The 14647-nt window shown below is 39.1% G+C and overlaps 1 protein-coding gene across 17 annotated transcripts in view; it reads left to right on the top strand.

The window, feature by feature from the left end:
* Positions 1–14647, top strand: part of ANKRD44 (ankyrin repeat domain 44) — a 213070-nt gene that overhangs the window by 161984 nt on the left and 36439 nt on the right. For 9 of the 17 annotated variants that reach the window (XM_005294288.5, XM_024110784.2, XM_005294287.5 and 6 more), the window contains 2 exons: positions 6874–6900; positions 14108–14179. In XM_005294288.5, the coding sequence (XP_005294345.1) occupies positions 6874–6900; positions 14108–14179 (99 nt within the window). The remainder of the gene's footprint in view (positions 1–6873; positions 6901–14107; positions 14180–14647) is intronic. The other 8 variants (XM_042851682.2, XM_005294289.4, XM_042851683.2 and 5 more) reach the window with 1 other exon arrangement.

Below are 14647 nucleotides of genomic sequence, written 5' to 3'. Positions count from 1 at the left end.
ATTTTTTCCTTTAAACTGTGTGGAGTTTAAGGAGCCCCATGAAGGAGAAAACAGGGATGGACAGCTGCAGAGGCACCCCTGTCTGTGACAGGGAGCTCAGGAGGCAATAGTGGCCACACTGCTACAAATTAGTGCAGTCGCCAGGATCTCTGAACCCCTTCCTGTCAAGGAGGGAAGCAACAATGGTGTAGCGCTGGAGCGCAAGATGGAAGAAATACTGCAGTATCTGGTGTGACAACAGCAAATCCAGGTTGTCCTCTTGCAGCTTCTGCAGGATCAGCAGACAACCGGACGTGCTGTGAGCAGCCCAGCAAAATCAACAGCACGTGATCAGCTGGAGAGGTATGCAATGGGCTTCTGTTTCTAGTGGGGGAAACGAGGACAGACAGTTTGAATGCCCAGGATGGCAACCTGATTCCAGAGGTGATCTGGTCAGAATCAGAGCAATGCTGAAGGATGGGGGAAGAGGCAACCTAAATGCTATAAGTGTGGAAAGGCTGGGCACATTAGGTCTGCCCTCTGAAGAAGCAGTTGAGGAAAGCCCTGCAGAATAAGGAAGATAATCCTTGGCTAGACGGATCAAGGGTGAGAGGGTGCAGCAGATTCCCAAGAGAGAGGCCTAAGGAGAAAAAAGTCAAGAAGCATTCTGTAGCATCAGAAGCCCATAGGATAGGGGAATGCTATAGTCTGCTGCCAGCTCCAGAGGGACAAATCATTTCCCTGACCAAGGTGCGGGAGATGACACTGCGTTGGAAGGATGAGCCGGAGAGGATCAGGTACCGAGTAAAAGAACTGAAGCACAGAATGAAGGAGGAGGCTAATGAGTTGAAAGTTCCCCTGAGTAAAGCAGGACAGCTGCAGACTTGGGTCTAAGAAGTCAAGCAGCAGAAAACGTCAGCCAGGAGCGTGTACGAACAGTTCACAGACACATTGTTGTGTGTGACACATTGCTGACGGGAGAAGAGTGAAAGGCTGATCTTTCTGACAGAGGAGTACCAGGAGAAAATGGCTGCATTGGAGGCGGCCAGGCAGGTGGCCCTGAGGGAAAGGGGTGATCTTGCTGAGGAGCATCAGACAACACTAGAAGAAAGGGATCATCTGCTTATTATGGTTAGCGAACCGGACAGAGAATTGGAGAGTGCCCAGACCCTGCAGTCCCAAAGCCGAAAGCATCACTAAATGGAGGAAAATATAAATATATCCCCCCGTAGCACTTGTCCTGGTGTGGGCAGTGTTCCTGGTGGGGGGAAGGAGATACAAAACAGGGTGATTTGACTCTTAATGTCTGAAGGGTTGGGCTACCCACCCTGTTACAGAACTCCTTAGTTAATGTTGCAGGAAGCATTCAATTCTAATTAACCCCAAGGTTGAATCTGTGGATTGATGCATAGGGTTGCTTGCTTCAAGCATTCTGCAATTCATCAGACTTTTCAAAGGTCTGATTATATTCTTGTTTTTCTGTTTTATGGAGGTTTCTGACCAAAACTGTATATAAAAAATCCTATTTCAAATAATTAGTCACTTCTTAATTAAAAGATATAAAGGGGAAGAGACAATATAAAATGGAGATAAATTAGTTAGTAGAACTGATCCATGTTTTCTTAAGCATCCCACTATTATCAGTATTATTTAAAAAAATTCCTTGGTTTCAGTTGGGGAAAGGATAATTGTCCATGGAATATGATGTTTTTTTGGCTTCTCTGTAATTCATTGTGGACCCTATCCTAGGAACAAAGAAGCCCCCTCAGCTCTCATTAAGATTAAATAATTAAGGTTAATTTCTGCTCACAATTATGCTTTTCTATAAGGTTGAGGTTGCACATGTATAACTGAGGGCGAGATTCTATCCTCAAAGCATCAGTGATCTGTAGTGCCCTCAGAAACTCAGACCCTCAGTATTCACATTGCAAACAGGAAGGTGATTTTAGAAAAATGTCCAACCTTACAATTAAAATGTGTGATTCACAGCATTATATGTGTGTGTATGCGTTTTATTCAGAAGTGTAAGCTTCTCCCAACGTAAAGCAGGGCTCTGGATACTGGAAAGTACATCTGGGTGGGGCAAAAAGACTGTGGGCATATTAAGGCATGACGATCTCCGTTCTTCCACCACAGGCCCCAAAGTAGGAGGTGCTAGCTGGAGAGGGGTGTGCCCTAGGCAGCTGGGAGATAGTCCCATGTCAGTCTAAACTGGTAGGGCTGCTAGTCAATCGTGACTTAACGTTGCCTCCCCCACAGTGGAACCTTGGAGGGAGGGTGGCATGGAAATGTTACCTGTCCATCCTTTGTGATGACATCCTGTGTGTAGTATCTGCCTGCCCCAGGGCATGGAGTTGGAAATCCTACATCTTCCCACACCAGTTGGAGTGAACTGAGTGTTGTGTGTGAATGGGGGTAGTTAGGAGAGAAGGGGATTAATAGTGAAAAGGCAAATCTTTTGACCCAGTCGGATAAAGCTTACATGGTCACCCGCTATCATAATATCTTGTTCTGAAATAGTGTTCAATCCAGAGGGCTTTTGTAGCTGATGACACTTACATCATCTGTGATGTTAATGGAATATCTGTACAGCAGTGAATGACATCATGCAGCTAAACGAATGGGGATGAGAGTGGATACCTGAATTCTATCTCCATCTGTAACCAGCCATAAAAGACTGAATGGTAGGCACACATATTTGAGTAAATGTGTGTCAGTATCTCCCATCTGCTTTCTTTCTGCTAAAAATAACCTCTTTTCCTACACATTTGTTTAAATCTGGACTGATTTCTTTAGTATTCAGGGAGGTCACTACCTAATATTTTGGAGTCATGGTGAGATTAACATCACTGAGTTAATATTGGTGTTTTTAAAAAACCTGAATATTTCACTGAAATGGGCTATTAATGTAAAATCTGAATTGATGTGCAAAGTGTGAAATTTAAACTGTAATTTCACATTAAAGTGTTATCTGGAAAGCCATTTAAATCCTTTTGATTTTATGTAGGTTTAGAGCCTGTAAAATAAATGTCCTTCTGCAGCAGTGAAATATTTTGATTGGCCACAAGAATTAATTATTCTTTTTTATTGTAATCTATTATCCCCTCTGTTCTGTCAGCAAATGAATTCTACCTTTTGGCTGAGGCAGAAAGTGAATTAATGCAACTGTAATACAGTTGAGGGTGGAATGAGAACATCATTGCACTGAAAATCACATCTAATAGAAGAGTCAGATCTCGATATGTCTCTTTCATTTAACTGAGGCAGTCTGTTGAAGTGTGAGAGAGAGCCCCTACGCTCAGAAAAACATCTTAAGAATGCAGAGGACATACAATGTAAACCTGGTATGTGAAGAAGCTAAAATCATTAACCCAGTAAATCGGTCATATGGTTAATGCTAATTTTATATATCCCTTATCAACAATCATCCATCCATCACAGCAGGGAGTAGAGGCTAATTATTATTGATAAATTAACCTCATGTTTGGTTTGGATAAGCATTCAAAAGTTCCCTTTCCACATCTGGCCATGACTCAGATATTTGTACAGATGCAGCTGTTGGGCTTCCTTGTTGCCTGCGTCTCCACCTCTTTATTATGAGGACACGGTTCTACCTACTGTGGGCACACCCCTGCTGTGACTGCCCTAAATGGAGGCAGTTCCCACTCTGGTTCTTCAAGGGTCAAGATTTTAGATCCAATTCTGGAAAATTTAAGCATGAACTGAAAATGAAGCATATGCATAAGTGTATCCAGCATCGAGGCCTTTATCAGCACTTGTTTGGGATGACTAGAGTAACTTGCTCATGACTTTGATACCGGAGTTGTTAACTGTCATATCCTTGGGGGCAGCAGATTTAGGAAGAAATCACTTGAGACCAGAGAACAGCAAGCTTACAAAGCAACCATTTATTTATAGACACTCACTGACCTGGCCAGCCAGTTGGAACTGGCTGGCTATCCCCTAATAATCTAACTCAGTTGCCATAGGAACAAAAACCACGACAACCAAATACACAACATTAACCATCCCAGATTTAGTGTCAGAGACCAGGACGTGGGTGGTCATGTCTAGTGGTTAGAGCTGGAGTCAGCGTTCAGGAATTGGAGCTCAGGCCGGAGCTGGAGTCAGAGGCTGGATGCCAGAGCCAAGGGATTGTACCAGGGATGAGCTTGACCCTATTGGTATTACTACCTTGGTGGAGAAGAGGTGTATAGAAGGAAAAGTATCCTCATTCTGCACTTTACTTCGAGTTGTTGTCAGGATATTTAAAAATTGGAGTCCAGCAGTCTCCAGGGCATCATTTTGGGTAAAAGTGTGCATTGTGGAAGCAAGTGTAAACATCAGGAGCGTATACAGGAGGTCTGTATGAGGCCAGCTCTGCTTCATTAATCCTTCTTTTAAAAGTGGCTTTTAATAAAAGAGGGGTTTCGGTGTCTCCCCTGGAAACTGTATTGTGAAGAGTACATTAAAGAATTGGATTCTGTGTGGACAAGGCAAAAGGATGGCAGCACCTCAACTGGTGTAAATCATCCTAGTTCTATTGAAGTAACTTGAAATCATCTTTCACCCTTTAATAATGGGGCCCTTTATTTCTAACAATAAGAAAGATCTACTGGTATAGCATAAGGTATTCTGACAAAAGAGCATATACCTGGTTCAGGCTGCTGGAATGTGACCATAACTAACCAAGAGTAGTTCCAACTACCATCACCACACAAATCTAGGCATAAAATGGAGGGAGAAAAATGCCCTTTACTACTAAGAGAGGGAGTGCTCATAAACCAAGTGACAGTCATGCTGAGCCCTGTCTGGAGACATCAAAATTTCCAAGGAAGGGAAACGAAAATTCCTACAGCATTTTTTAAAAAACGATTATCATCCAAGTCAGTCCAAATTATTTAACCCGAAATAATATAGGCAGTGATATTTATTTAATGTGAGTACCCAGAGTACCTAGTAGCCATACATATACCCAGGCCAATACTGCCTGTATCTCTTTGTGGTCTGGAATGTATATGCACTGCTGAGTGGGTGGGTGGCTGTCAGACTTCTTGACCTTCCTGGTGACTCAAGGAGCAGCATGTCTACCTCTAAACTGTCTGATTGCTGTAATGTTAGGACCTCACATTCACTGCTCTATTTCCTTCTTTGTTCCCTTTAATTCCCTTTTAGCTGTTTTAATTCCTTCGCTTTTGTCCCAAATCAAAGCTTGAAATTCAGAGGGAAAAAATCACTTGTAACCATGTCATGTAATTAAAAAAAAAAAATCTGCCCAACTTTAATAACACAAATCAATGACAGAAGACTCCTATCCCCACAGCAGCAATATCCTGCCATCTCCTTTCTTCAGATGTACAGAGCTGTGGGATATGTGCCAAGGACTCTAATAAAATGTAGGAACAGCGTTAAATAGAATACGTAGAATTATTGCTGGATTAAAGATTGGTTAGTAAATCTGTTTTTGTTAATGCATAGAACCTTACTGAAATCGAAACGGTGTAACAGTGTTTTACTGCATAACCTGAGTTCATTATGATAGGAAAATTGCAGCATAACACATATAATTGCATCTCTGCAGTTGTTTTAAAGAACTATAATGAAGATAAAATTATGATCTCTATTCTAGCCCTCCTGAAGGCAACTTGCAGATGAGCATTCGTTCTTCACATGTATTTAACAAAGAGAAAGCTAGGTTTTTAGGAAGGCAACATTGTAAAACTACATGGTTTTAACATTAACTGAAACTGACTTTCCATGCAGGAAACAAGGTTCAAAGCTGTACATTTTAGAGCACAGGAAACTTTTGTGGCTCATTGTGCTTTTTTTATTAAACTTAAACCTCAACCACTTTCACCTTCTTTTTTTGTGGAACAAAACTGGGAAATACACTAGAGTCACTTCACTGTCCTAATGTGTAATTTAATTAGTAACTTTATTAAACAATATCTAAAATGGAGTAATATGAATTGTTCTTCTCTGACTGGACTCAAATTGCAATTGCAATAGCTATTCAACATCATTCAGGCTTCCTAGTGGCACCACCAGTTAGCAATGTCTCCTGCATCACCATATTGATGATTAATCTTTTAGTGGAACAGGAAGGATTCTAGTGTGACTTTGCTTAGAGTGGAGTCTACGGAGAATCTATTAGCGCATGGCTGTGTGTTGGAGAGAGTCATGGAACTCCCATTAGCACAAATGGCAATTATGTGTATAAATCTCATGCAAGAATCAAAATGTGTCCTTAAATAGCACATCGGCAACATAATTATCACCTGTAACACAGCCATTAAAATGATTTCTTATTGCTAGTTTTAGGTCAAGTCCAAATTCCATCCAATGGTAAATAAACGTCCTTATTTCTGTGATTGAGTTAATGAAATAATTGGGTTGCTGACAGAGTTTTCTAGCTTCTTAACAAAGTTTTTTTTAATAGTTTGCTTACTCTCTGTGTTCATTGATAATATAAAAACAATTAAGTTTTTTTTTTTGCTAGCATAAAAAAGCATTTTTTATAATTTTAAGCATATATCTCTAGCAGTACCCATTGAACAAACAGGTTAGTGATAGATCTGTATTCCATAGTATTTCCCCCCTACTTTTCTATTTTTTTTCCAGTAAAGAAAATGTTTGACTCCACATTGTACATATTCAGGGGCCCAGTCTTTCAGTAGTGAGTTGTCCCGTTTGCTTTAGAAGTGCTACATATATAAGTAGACACCTGCAGGATCAAGACCTTTAGATCAGAGACCTATTTCATGCAACAAATTTCAAGAAATATTTGTAATGCAGTTTATTGTAAAGCAAAGAACTAAAAAAGAAACATCTGTAATGCACCAAAATGTTTTCATATTCTGTGTTTTAATTATACTAATTACCATTTTTAATCAGATTGGAAACAAAACTCCATTGGATATAGTAAGTAAATGAAAAAAATAATTGCATGTTGTGTATTTTGATTTTCATTTAAAGTTCTTACTGCTACACACTTTCTTGTATTCATTCTGTTGTGAACTCAACAGAACAATCACAATTTCTTAGCCAGCATGCTATGTATGTCAAATAAATGCATGTGTATCACTTTTATTTAAACCAAGCCTTCTGATTGCTGCTTCTTAAAAACTAGATTTCAAGCTTCCACTTGAAAATATTTTGCTTTTCTTCAATCAGTGTGATTTTCTAGATCCAGTGGATCAGTCACATGTATCTGATTGGTATGTCACTTTCTGTATATAAATTAATGCTGCTTTTGGTAATGTTAAGCAAAATCTACAGTTTCTAGGTTTTTTTTTGTTTTGTTTTTTTTAAAATTACAGAGCCATTTCAGAAGTGCGTCTGAATCTGTGGGCATGGCTAGACTTGTAGATGTAGAGCGCTTTGAGTTAAAACAGCCTTTTTAGAGTGCAGTAGGGAAAGCGCTGCAATCTGTCCACACTGACAGCTGCAGGCACACTGGCGTGGCCACATTAGCAGCTCTTGCAACAGCTACAGAGAGCAGTGCATTGTGGTAGCTATCCCAGCATGCAAGTGGCTGCAACATGCTTTTCAAATGAGGGGGGTGGGATGGAATGTGACAGGGAGTGTGTTGTGTGTATGTGGAGGGAGAGAGAGTGGGTTTTTGGGGGGCTGAGAGCATGTCAGCATGCTGTCTTGTAAGTTCAGACAGCAACAGACCCCCCTCTCCCTTCCCTGCCTCTCTCTCTCTCTCTCTCACACACAGCATTCCACAGTAATGATTTGTTTCGGAGCAGATAAGCATGCCGGCTGTCAGAAATGGAGCTTTCAAAGGGCATATCAGCATGCCTGGAGTGATTCCAAAACAATGACAAGAGTGGCCACTTGACTTAAGGGGATTATGGGACGTTTCCGGAGGCTAATGCAACACCTCGTTCACACTGACGCCTGGGCGTTTCAGCCAATGCGCACCAAGTGTTAATCTTCTCGCCAAGGTGGAGTACCAGGAGCGCTCTAGCCCTGGAGTCAGAGTGCTCTACATGCCTTGCCAGTGTGGACAGGTAGTAAGCTAGGGCACCCGGGGCTGCTTTAATCCGCTCTAACTTGCAAGTGTAGCCATGCCCTATGGGACTCTAAGGCCTGATCTACACTAGGGAATTAGGTCGGTATAACTATGTCACCCAAGCAACACAGTTAAACCAACCTAACGCCCAGTGTAGACAGCGCTAGGTCAAGGGATGAATTCTCTGATCAACCACTTCGGGGAGGTGGCTTTCACCCATGGGAGAACCCTTTCCATCTGCGTAAGTAGTGTCTTCACTGAAGCGCTACAGCGGTATAGCTGTGCTGCTGTAGTGCTTTAACTGTAGACAAGCCCTAAGTAATTTACACAGAGAGTGCACAAAAGAAAGGAGCATAGCTGGAAAATCAGCTAACCAGGAGTATGTACAAAAGGTGCAGATTTAAATTAGCTCCAACTCTATTTCAATTTACACCTTCTTCATGACTCTTGACCTCTAAAGGCCTTGTCTGCATTAGAAAAATTGCACTGGTTAATCTGTGAATCAAAACTGAAATCAATCTAACTGAACTGGTGTAAATCTGAATTGTACAGGCACCTAAATTTATTTAGTCTTTAAATTGCATTAGATTAATTCAGTAAATTACTGAGCTAAATTACTAACATGAGCTAAATTGATTTATAAATGGTTAATCTTGTTTAAGATCCTGATTTCATTAAAGTACTTAACCAAGGGCTTGTTTCCTGAATCGAGGTTCACACCAGTTTGACTTGATCGAGTTAAACCTATGCAGCTTTTCTAGTATAGATACCCTTACTCCTACTTACTGATGTGTAATTTGTATCACTTTATACATCAGCTTTGAATGTAGCCCTTTAATTTAGAATGAACTCTGAAGCTAAAACATGTTCTCCCTTTGATGTAGAATGGTGCAGAGCTATATTTAAACACAGCTTTGGCTAATATGTTTTTCCTGCAGTGTAGACAGTGCTTGAGTCTTCATATTGCAATGGAGAAGGGGAGATCAGTCTCAAACCTACATGTCAGTCTAATATTTATGCTCCGTTTTGAAAGTGGCATTCTGAAATCGTAACTAGTTGCTTGTTCTGGATGACCTCATGTATTAGAAGTTATATCTGTACATAATTTTTTTAATGCAAAAGTGCACTGTTCTAATATTTCTGTCTTAATTGCCTTCTGATTAGCTCTGTGTGAGTGTGAAAATTTCCATATACTATTTGCTCGACACCCTTTCAAAATAAATACCACTGCTAGATTATCACATTATACCCATCCAACCTAAAGGTCTATTTTATGTGATTAATATTAATCATACTAGTTGAAAAAGTTCATTAACGTGTTTAAAATATTCGTGTTTGAATATAACTCTGAATATCTATATAGAAGTTGTATTACAGTGTAGAGTGGAGTACTTATCAATGGAAAGTCTCTCATTAACTTCAGTGGGAGCTGGATCAGACCTTTAATTAACACAGTTACCAGCAATACACATAATACTTTTGAACTTGTCAGATCTTGTCTGCAACCATGTATTTCTATCTATTGTATGATTTAACATAGCACCCCTCACTATGATATGTATGGACTGAAATTGCTTCTAACTTCTTCCTTTAAGCAGCCTGATTTAAAAATGTTATGAGTGACTAAACTGTTCATCTGCCATTCTGTCTAACAATAATTATAAATTTCAGAAATGCCATGTAGAGCTTTTTCTTATTTTTACCAGAGCTAATTTCTAGAACATACTATATAGTCTATAAGAAGAAGCATATAAACCATCCTGTATCATTGAGTGATATATCAGAACCAGAAAAACTTTGACAATAATTGATCATAATCCATTATTATAACCAGAGGATTAAAACAGGCAACAAATCCTCTTGATGTCAATAAATACCCCTACTGTAAAAAACAGTGCAAGAACAATAAGTATTACTAATCATGGCACAGAGTTGAGAGAGACAGGATACAGTTTATAATAACAGCTTCACAGGGTAATTAACGAGCAGTAACATAACTAAGTCATTGCCATAGAGTTTGCTTACATTGTACCAGCTTTGTGAAACTAGCATCATGCTACTAAAATGCCCTGCAGGGACGTGGGTTCAGAAGAGGTTGACCGTGTGAAGGAAAATGAAGCCTTTTCTCCAACTCTTCATACATAAACTGAACATTTTTAAAGGTGCTTGTGTCAAGTGAGGAAATGTGGAAAGTAGAAAGCATGGGTATCCTATCCCTAATCTTTTAAAAAGTGTCACTCACCACTTTTACTTAAAATGTCCCTTTATGATGTTAAGTTATTGACACTGGCTTAAATGCCATAGAAGCCTACTTAGTAAACAGGCTAGATTACTAAAAGGACTAGATTGCTCAGGGGATTAGAAATGGGATATGAGAAGCCTTTCACAGTCAGGTATTGGTTTTAGTCCAGTTCAGTAGTGACCAAAAGTTGCTAACATCTGATGGTTATTGGATGGTTTTGTGTGAAATACATTCATCTATGTCCTGTTTTCAGTGGACAAGTGTCCACATCACAAAAAAACAAACCACACCAAACCAAGTTCTGTTGGTTAAGAGCATTTTGGTCTCCAGGGCTGTCAGTCTGTCACCTTTCATGAGCACTAAATTCACATATGTTTAAAAAATACCTAATTGTATATAATTTCTGCACAAGTGTAATGCGAGATGAATGCATTATGGAGTTAGAACTATAAATGCACTCCATATAGACCCATTACTTTACATTTACCTGTTCTTATGACAAATGTGACAATAACAGGAGTGTAGATAACTTCTTTTGAAGGGTGGGATGGAGCTAGAGATAAAATAATAGCTGTTGAATATCGCTTTAGTGAGTAGTCTTGCACCATAACTAAATTTATTCACTTTTATTAAAGTGAGATAAATGAACTTATGTTCCAAACTCCGTTTCCTTTATTTATTAATTGAATCCCAAAATGTGTGTTTGGGGAGCAAGTCTAAAGTCGTCATGCCACCTCCTCTCCCCACCCCCGAGTTGTCTAGGCACATGAACAATTGTGATTTATTATGAACAAATTGTAAAGTCATGGAAATAATGACAAAACCTTAACTGCGGAGACATTTTGCACAGTAACATGGATCTGGCCATTTTTGTCTGTTTTGTGGGTGTAATGTTTAATTCTATAGAATCCAAAGGAAATTTAGCCTTAATTAGTATGAAGAATTACACGTAGCAAGATGCACTCAAAAATCATTACTTGTATCTCTTTGAACTTTTTAAGCTTATTTTCTTTTATAAATTTCTTGTCTTGTATTTTTGGCTGTGTACCTGAGAGCCCCGAGAGTTACCTGGTTTACCATCAAATTTGGGTTTATGCTTGACTTTATGATGGATAAATTCAGCATTTTGAGGAGTAAGCTCTTTAAGATTAGTCTGCAGAATCTAAGATGCTTTAATTCTAAGACACTAAGATTCCTTTTGTGAGAGCTCTCCAATCCTGCAGTTTCTTCATCTAGAGCCTTAATTCTGGCAACTTGCAAATTATTTTTGCTCTGTTCTAAAGACAATTATCTGTCTTGCTCAAAGACTTCTAGAGCCTCCTAATAGATAACGGGAGATGTTTCCATGTTAAGGTTCTGATCCCAAAATGTAGTGGTTTGATGTTCAATAAATGGAAGGAATTTAATTAAAAAGGGATAAGTGTTAAGCAGACAGGGGAGCCAGTTTAGTGGTCACTTTTATTTTTAGAGGTTTAATTACCCACTGGAGAAAATAGGAATTCAAATTAATCATCTGTACAAGAGCATGCCTCATGGAACTGAGGACTACTGGCCAAATATTTAGATTAAAATGGTGCTGAATACTAATGTGTATATATATTGGCTGCTCACTGCGAAATTTCTCCAAAGAAAATAGATATATCAAAAAGGCACCTTAAAAATGCAGATTATTAAATAAAGATTTTTTCATAAATGGTTAAATAACTTTATAAAGAGAGAGGAAAACAAAGTAGGCATTAGAGATGAGCCCAAACTGGAAAACTAAACCCAACACCCATCCCCACACCACCCAATATTCTGAAAGATCAGAGTTGGATTTGATTCCAGATTTAGATTGCATGACTGAGGCCTATATCTGCAAGGAGTATATTTTGTGTTAACATACATGAATATTAAATTATCAGCAGTGTCCAACATGAACATATTTTTCTTTCCCAATCTTAATATTTTCTAAAACACTAACCATGTATTTGTAAATAAAATCAGTTTATTTTCCTAAAATTACAGTAGAATTATACATATACATATCTTTGTGGCATTTGACTAGATTGTTAACACTAGATGGGATTCAGGTTGGATAGTTATGATGGGTCAAATTTATTCTTGGTGTAACTCTTAAAGTCAATGGCATTACATCAGGGAAACATTTGATATTGTGGCTACAGTTCGTCTCCTCTCATACAAGCATCTTCATACCTTCTTCCATGCTGCCCTATATGCTTGGAGTGTTGCCCCTGATCCTGTGTATGCCACAAAACTTCCTCTCCTCCTTGAAACCCACCTTTTCCTACAAATCCTCAACTATCTATCTACATCATAAAAATAAACAACTATAAAAAGAACTGTCATGGCTTCTGCAGCCCCACAAATTTATTAATTACCCATCATTCTTTCCATCAACTCTTACCTGATATTATTTCCTCCAGCATCCTCTTGGTGTCATACCCATACTCATCTTAGATCATAAAGGCCTTAGGACAGGAACTGTCTCTAATTGTAATGCAACATTCCACGCACACCAGTGGCACTGTATACAAACACATCATCACCCTTGGGCAGCTTCACTTGGACAAGTTATTGGACTCCACTTTCTACCTGTACAGCGCCTAGCACAATTGGGTCCTGGTCCATGACCCCAACTCATAGGTGCTATAATATAAATAATAATCATCCCAGTGAAATGTTGCTACTGCTGTTAAATAGCTGCCGTGTTCCATTCAGATGGCAAATAGTTATCCCACTTGACAAGCCTGTAAAGTGCTTTGAGAGCTGTCTGTAAGTATGATTAGTTATGAGATGTGCTGGCCGTGTCATTATAAAGGTAACTCCTTCTTTGATAAGCATATACAAACAGTACATTCTTCTTACAGTTTTATTATCATTCATAATTTGGGCTAAGGGCTCGGCTCTGCAAACCCTTGTTCCTTTGTGAGTAATCCTTTCTCATGCAAGTCGTCCCTCTGATTTCAGTGGGACTCTTAACATGGATGAGAACGTACTGGGGCTTAGACTAGTTTTGACTTCATTGTGTCAAATAATTGGAAAATATTTTGTGGGTGAGGTCACAACAAAAAGCTGCTGAACACTCATTAAAACCTTCCTTAAGTATTTATGGGAAATGACTGAGACTGCAAACAAAATATTTTTGTCTGCCTGCTAATTTATGACACTTGAAGTGACAGAGGTTATCCTATCTCACTCTGACTAACAGTCAAGCTAGGACAGGAATTTGGTTAGTACAGGAGGTCATTTCCAGGAAGGCTTACAGGTGATGATAGTGCTGGAAAGATCCACACGTAGACTTCTGTTTTCTAATTTTATCATTCCATTTAGCATAGCTACATACGGACTCTGTGTATATAAGAATAAGTTGGGGGTTTTTTTGTTTTTTTTTAAAAGACCACATTTTTTCAAGTTAATAGTCACTCAAAAGAGAACAAATTAAGGGGGCAATCCTGCTGCCATTAAAATCAGTGAGTGGTTTGACTTCAGTGGGAACCAGATTGACTTTTAAATCTAGCATCTATTTAACAGAGACAGATGACTACAAATAACATCTGTTTTACATACAGTAGAGTACCCCATACTCTGGGCACTTTGTAAAGCCATTTGTATAGAAGTAGGATTCTTAGTGTTTTCCTTTATATTTAGAAATCGGGTATTCTTGAAGATTAGTATTAAAATGTTCCTGGTACTTTAGTTGGTATACAGTAAAAATGGCAAATATTTCTGTCTTCTCGAAAGTAACCGTAAACCTGCTTTTAACAAGTTGTAACTCTTAATCTGATTTGATTTGATTTTATTTAGGTTGCTGTGAAGTGTTTATGTTTTGCAAGATGTTTTAAAACTCTTCTTCTTCTTTTTAGCTTCTGGAAAAAACCAGCAACATTTTTGATGAACCAGATTCAGTAGCTACTAAAAGTCCTTTGCATTTAGCTGTAAGTATATGACACATGTTCAGTGTTTGATCGGATAAATAACCACTTAACCTCTTTGAAGTAAGCTTTACCTGAAATGTAGACTTGCATTGTAACAGCTGGAAAGGGACTTACGGCCAAGATTTTAAAAAATGCTTCCTTGATTGGGATTTTCAAAACAAAAAACAAAACAACCTCCCCGCAATTGTAAGGGAGCTAGGTGCACAGCTCACATTGAATTTCTTTTGAAAATCATAGCCCTAAATCCTTATCAAGGTACCTAACTAAGGGTATGTCTGCACTTCAAGCCAGGGGTGTAATTCCCAGCTCCAGGAGACATACGTGTGTTAGCTCTCACTGAGCTAGCGTGCAAGCCACCCAAGTTACCCATCTAGTGTCTTTGAGGGCATGCACTTTGGGTGGCTAGTTGCTTGCGCCACCATGGCTACATTCTGTTTTTAATGCACTAGCTTGATCAGCGCTAGCGTG

Source organism: Chrysemys picta, chromosome 11 (assembly GCF_011386835.1).
Source record: "Chrysemys picta bellii isolate R12L10 chromosome 11, ASM1138683v2, whole genome shotgun sequence".
In the NCBI taxonomy this organism is placed as follows: Eukaryota; Metazoa; Chordata; order Testudines; family Emydidae; genus Chrysemys; species Chrysemys picta.
Note: the sequence above shows the minus strand (reverse complement) of the source record. Positions and strands in the feature narration are given on the sequence as shown.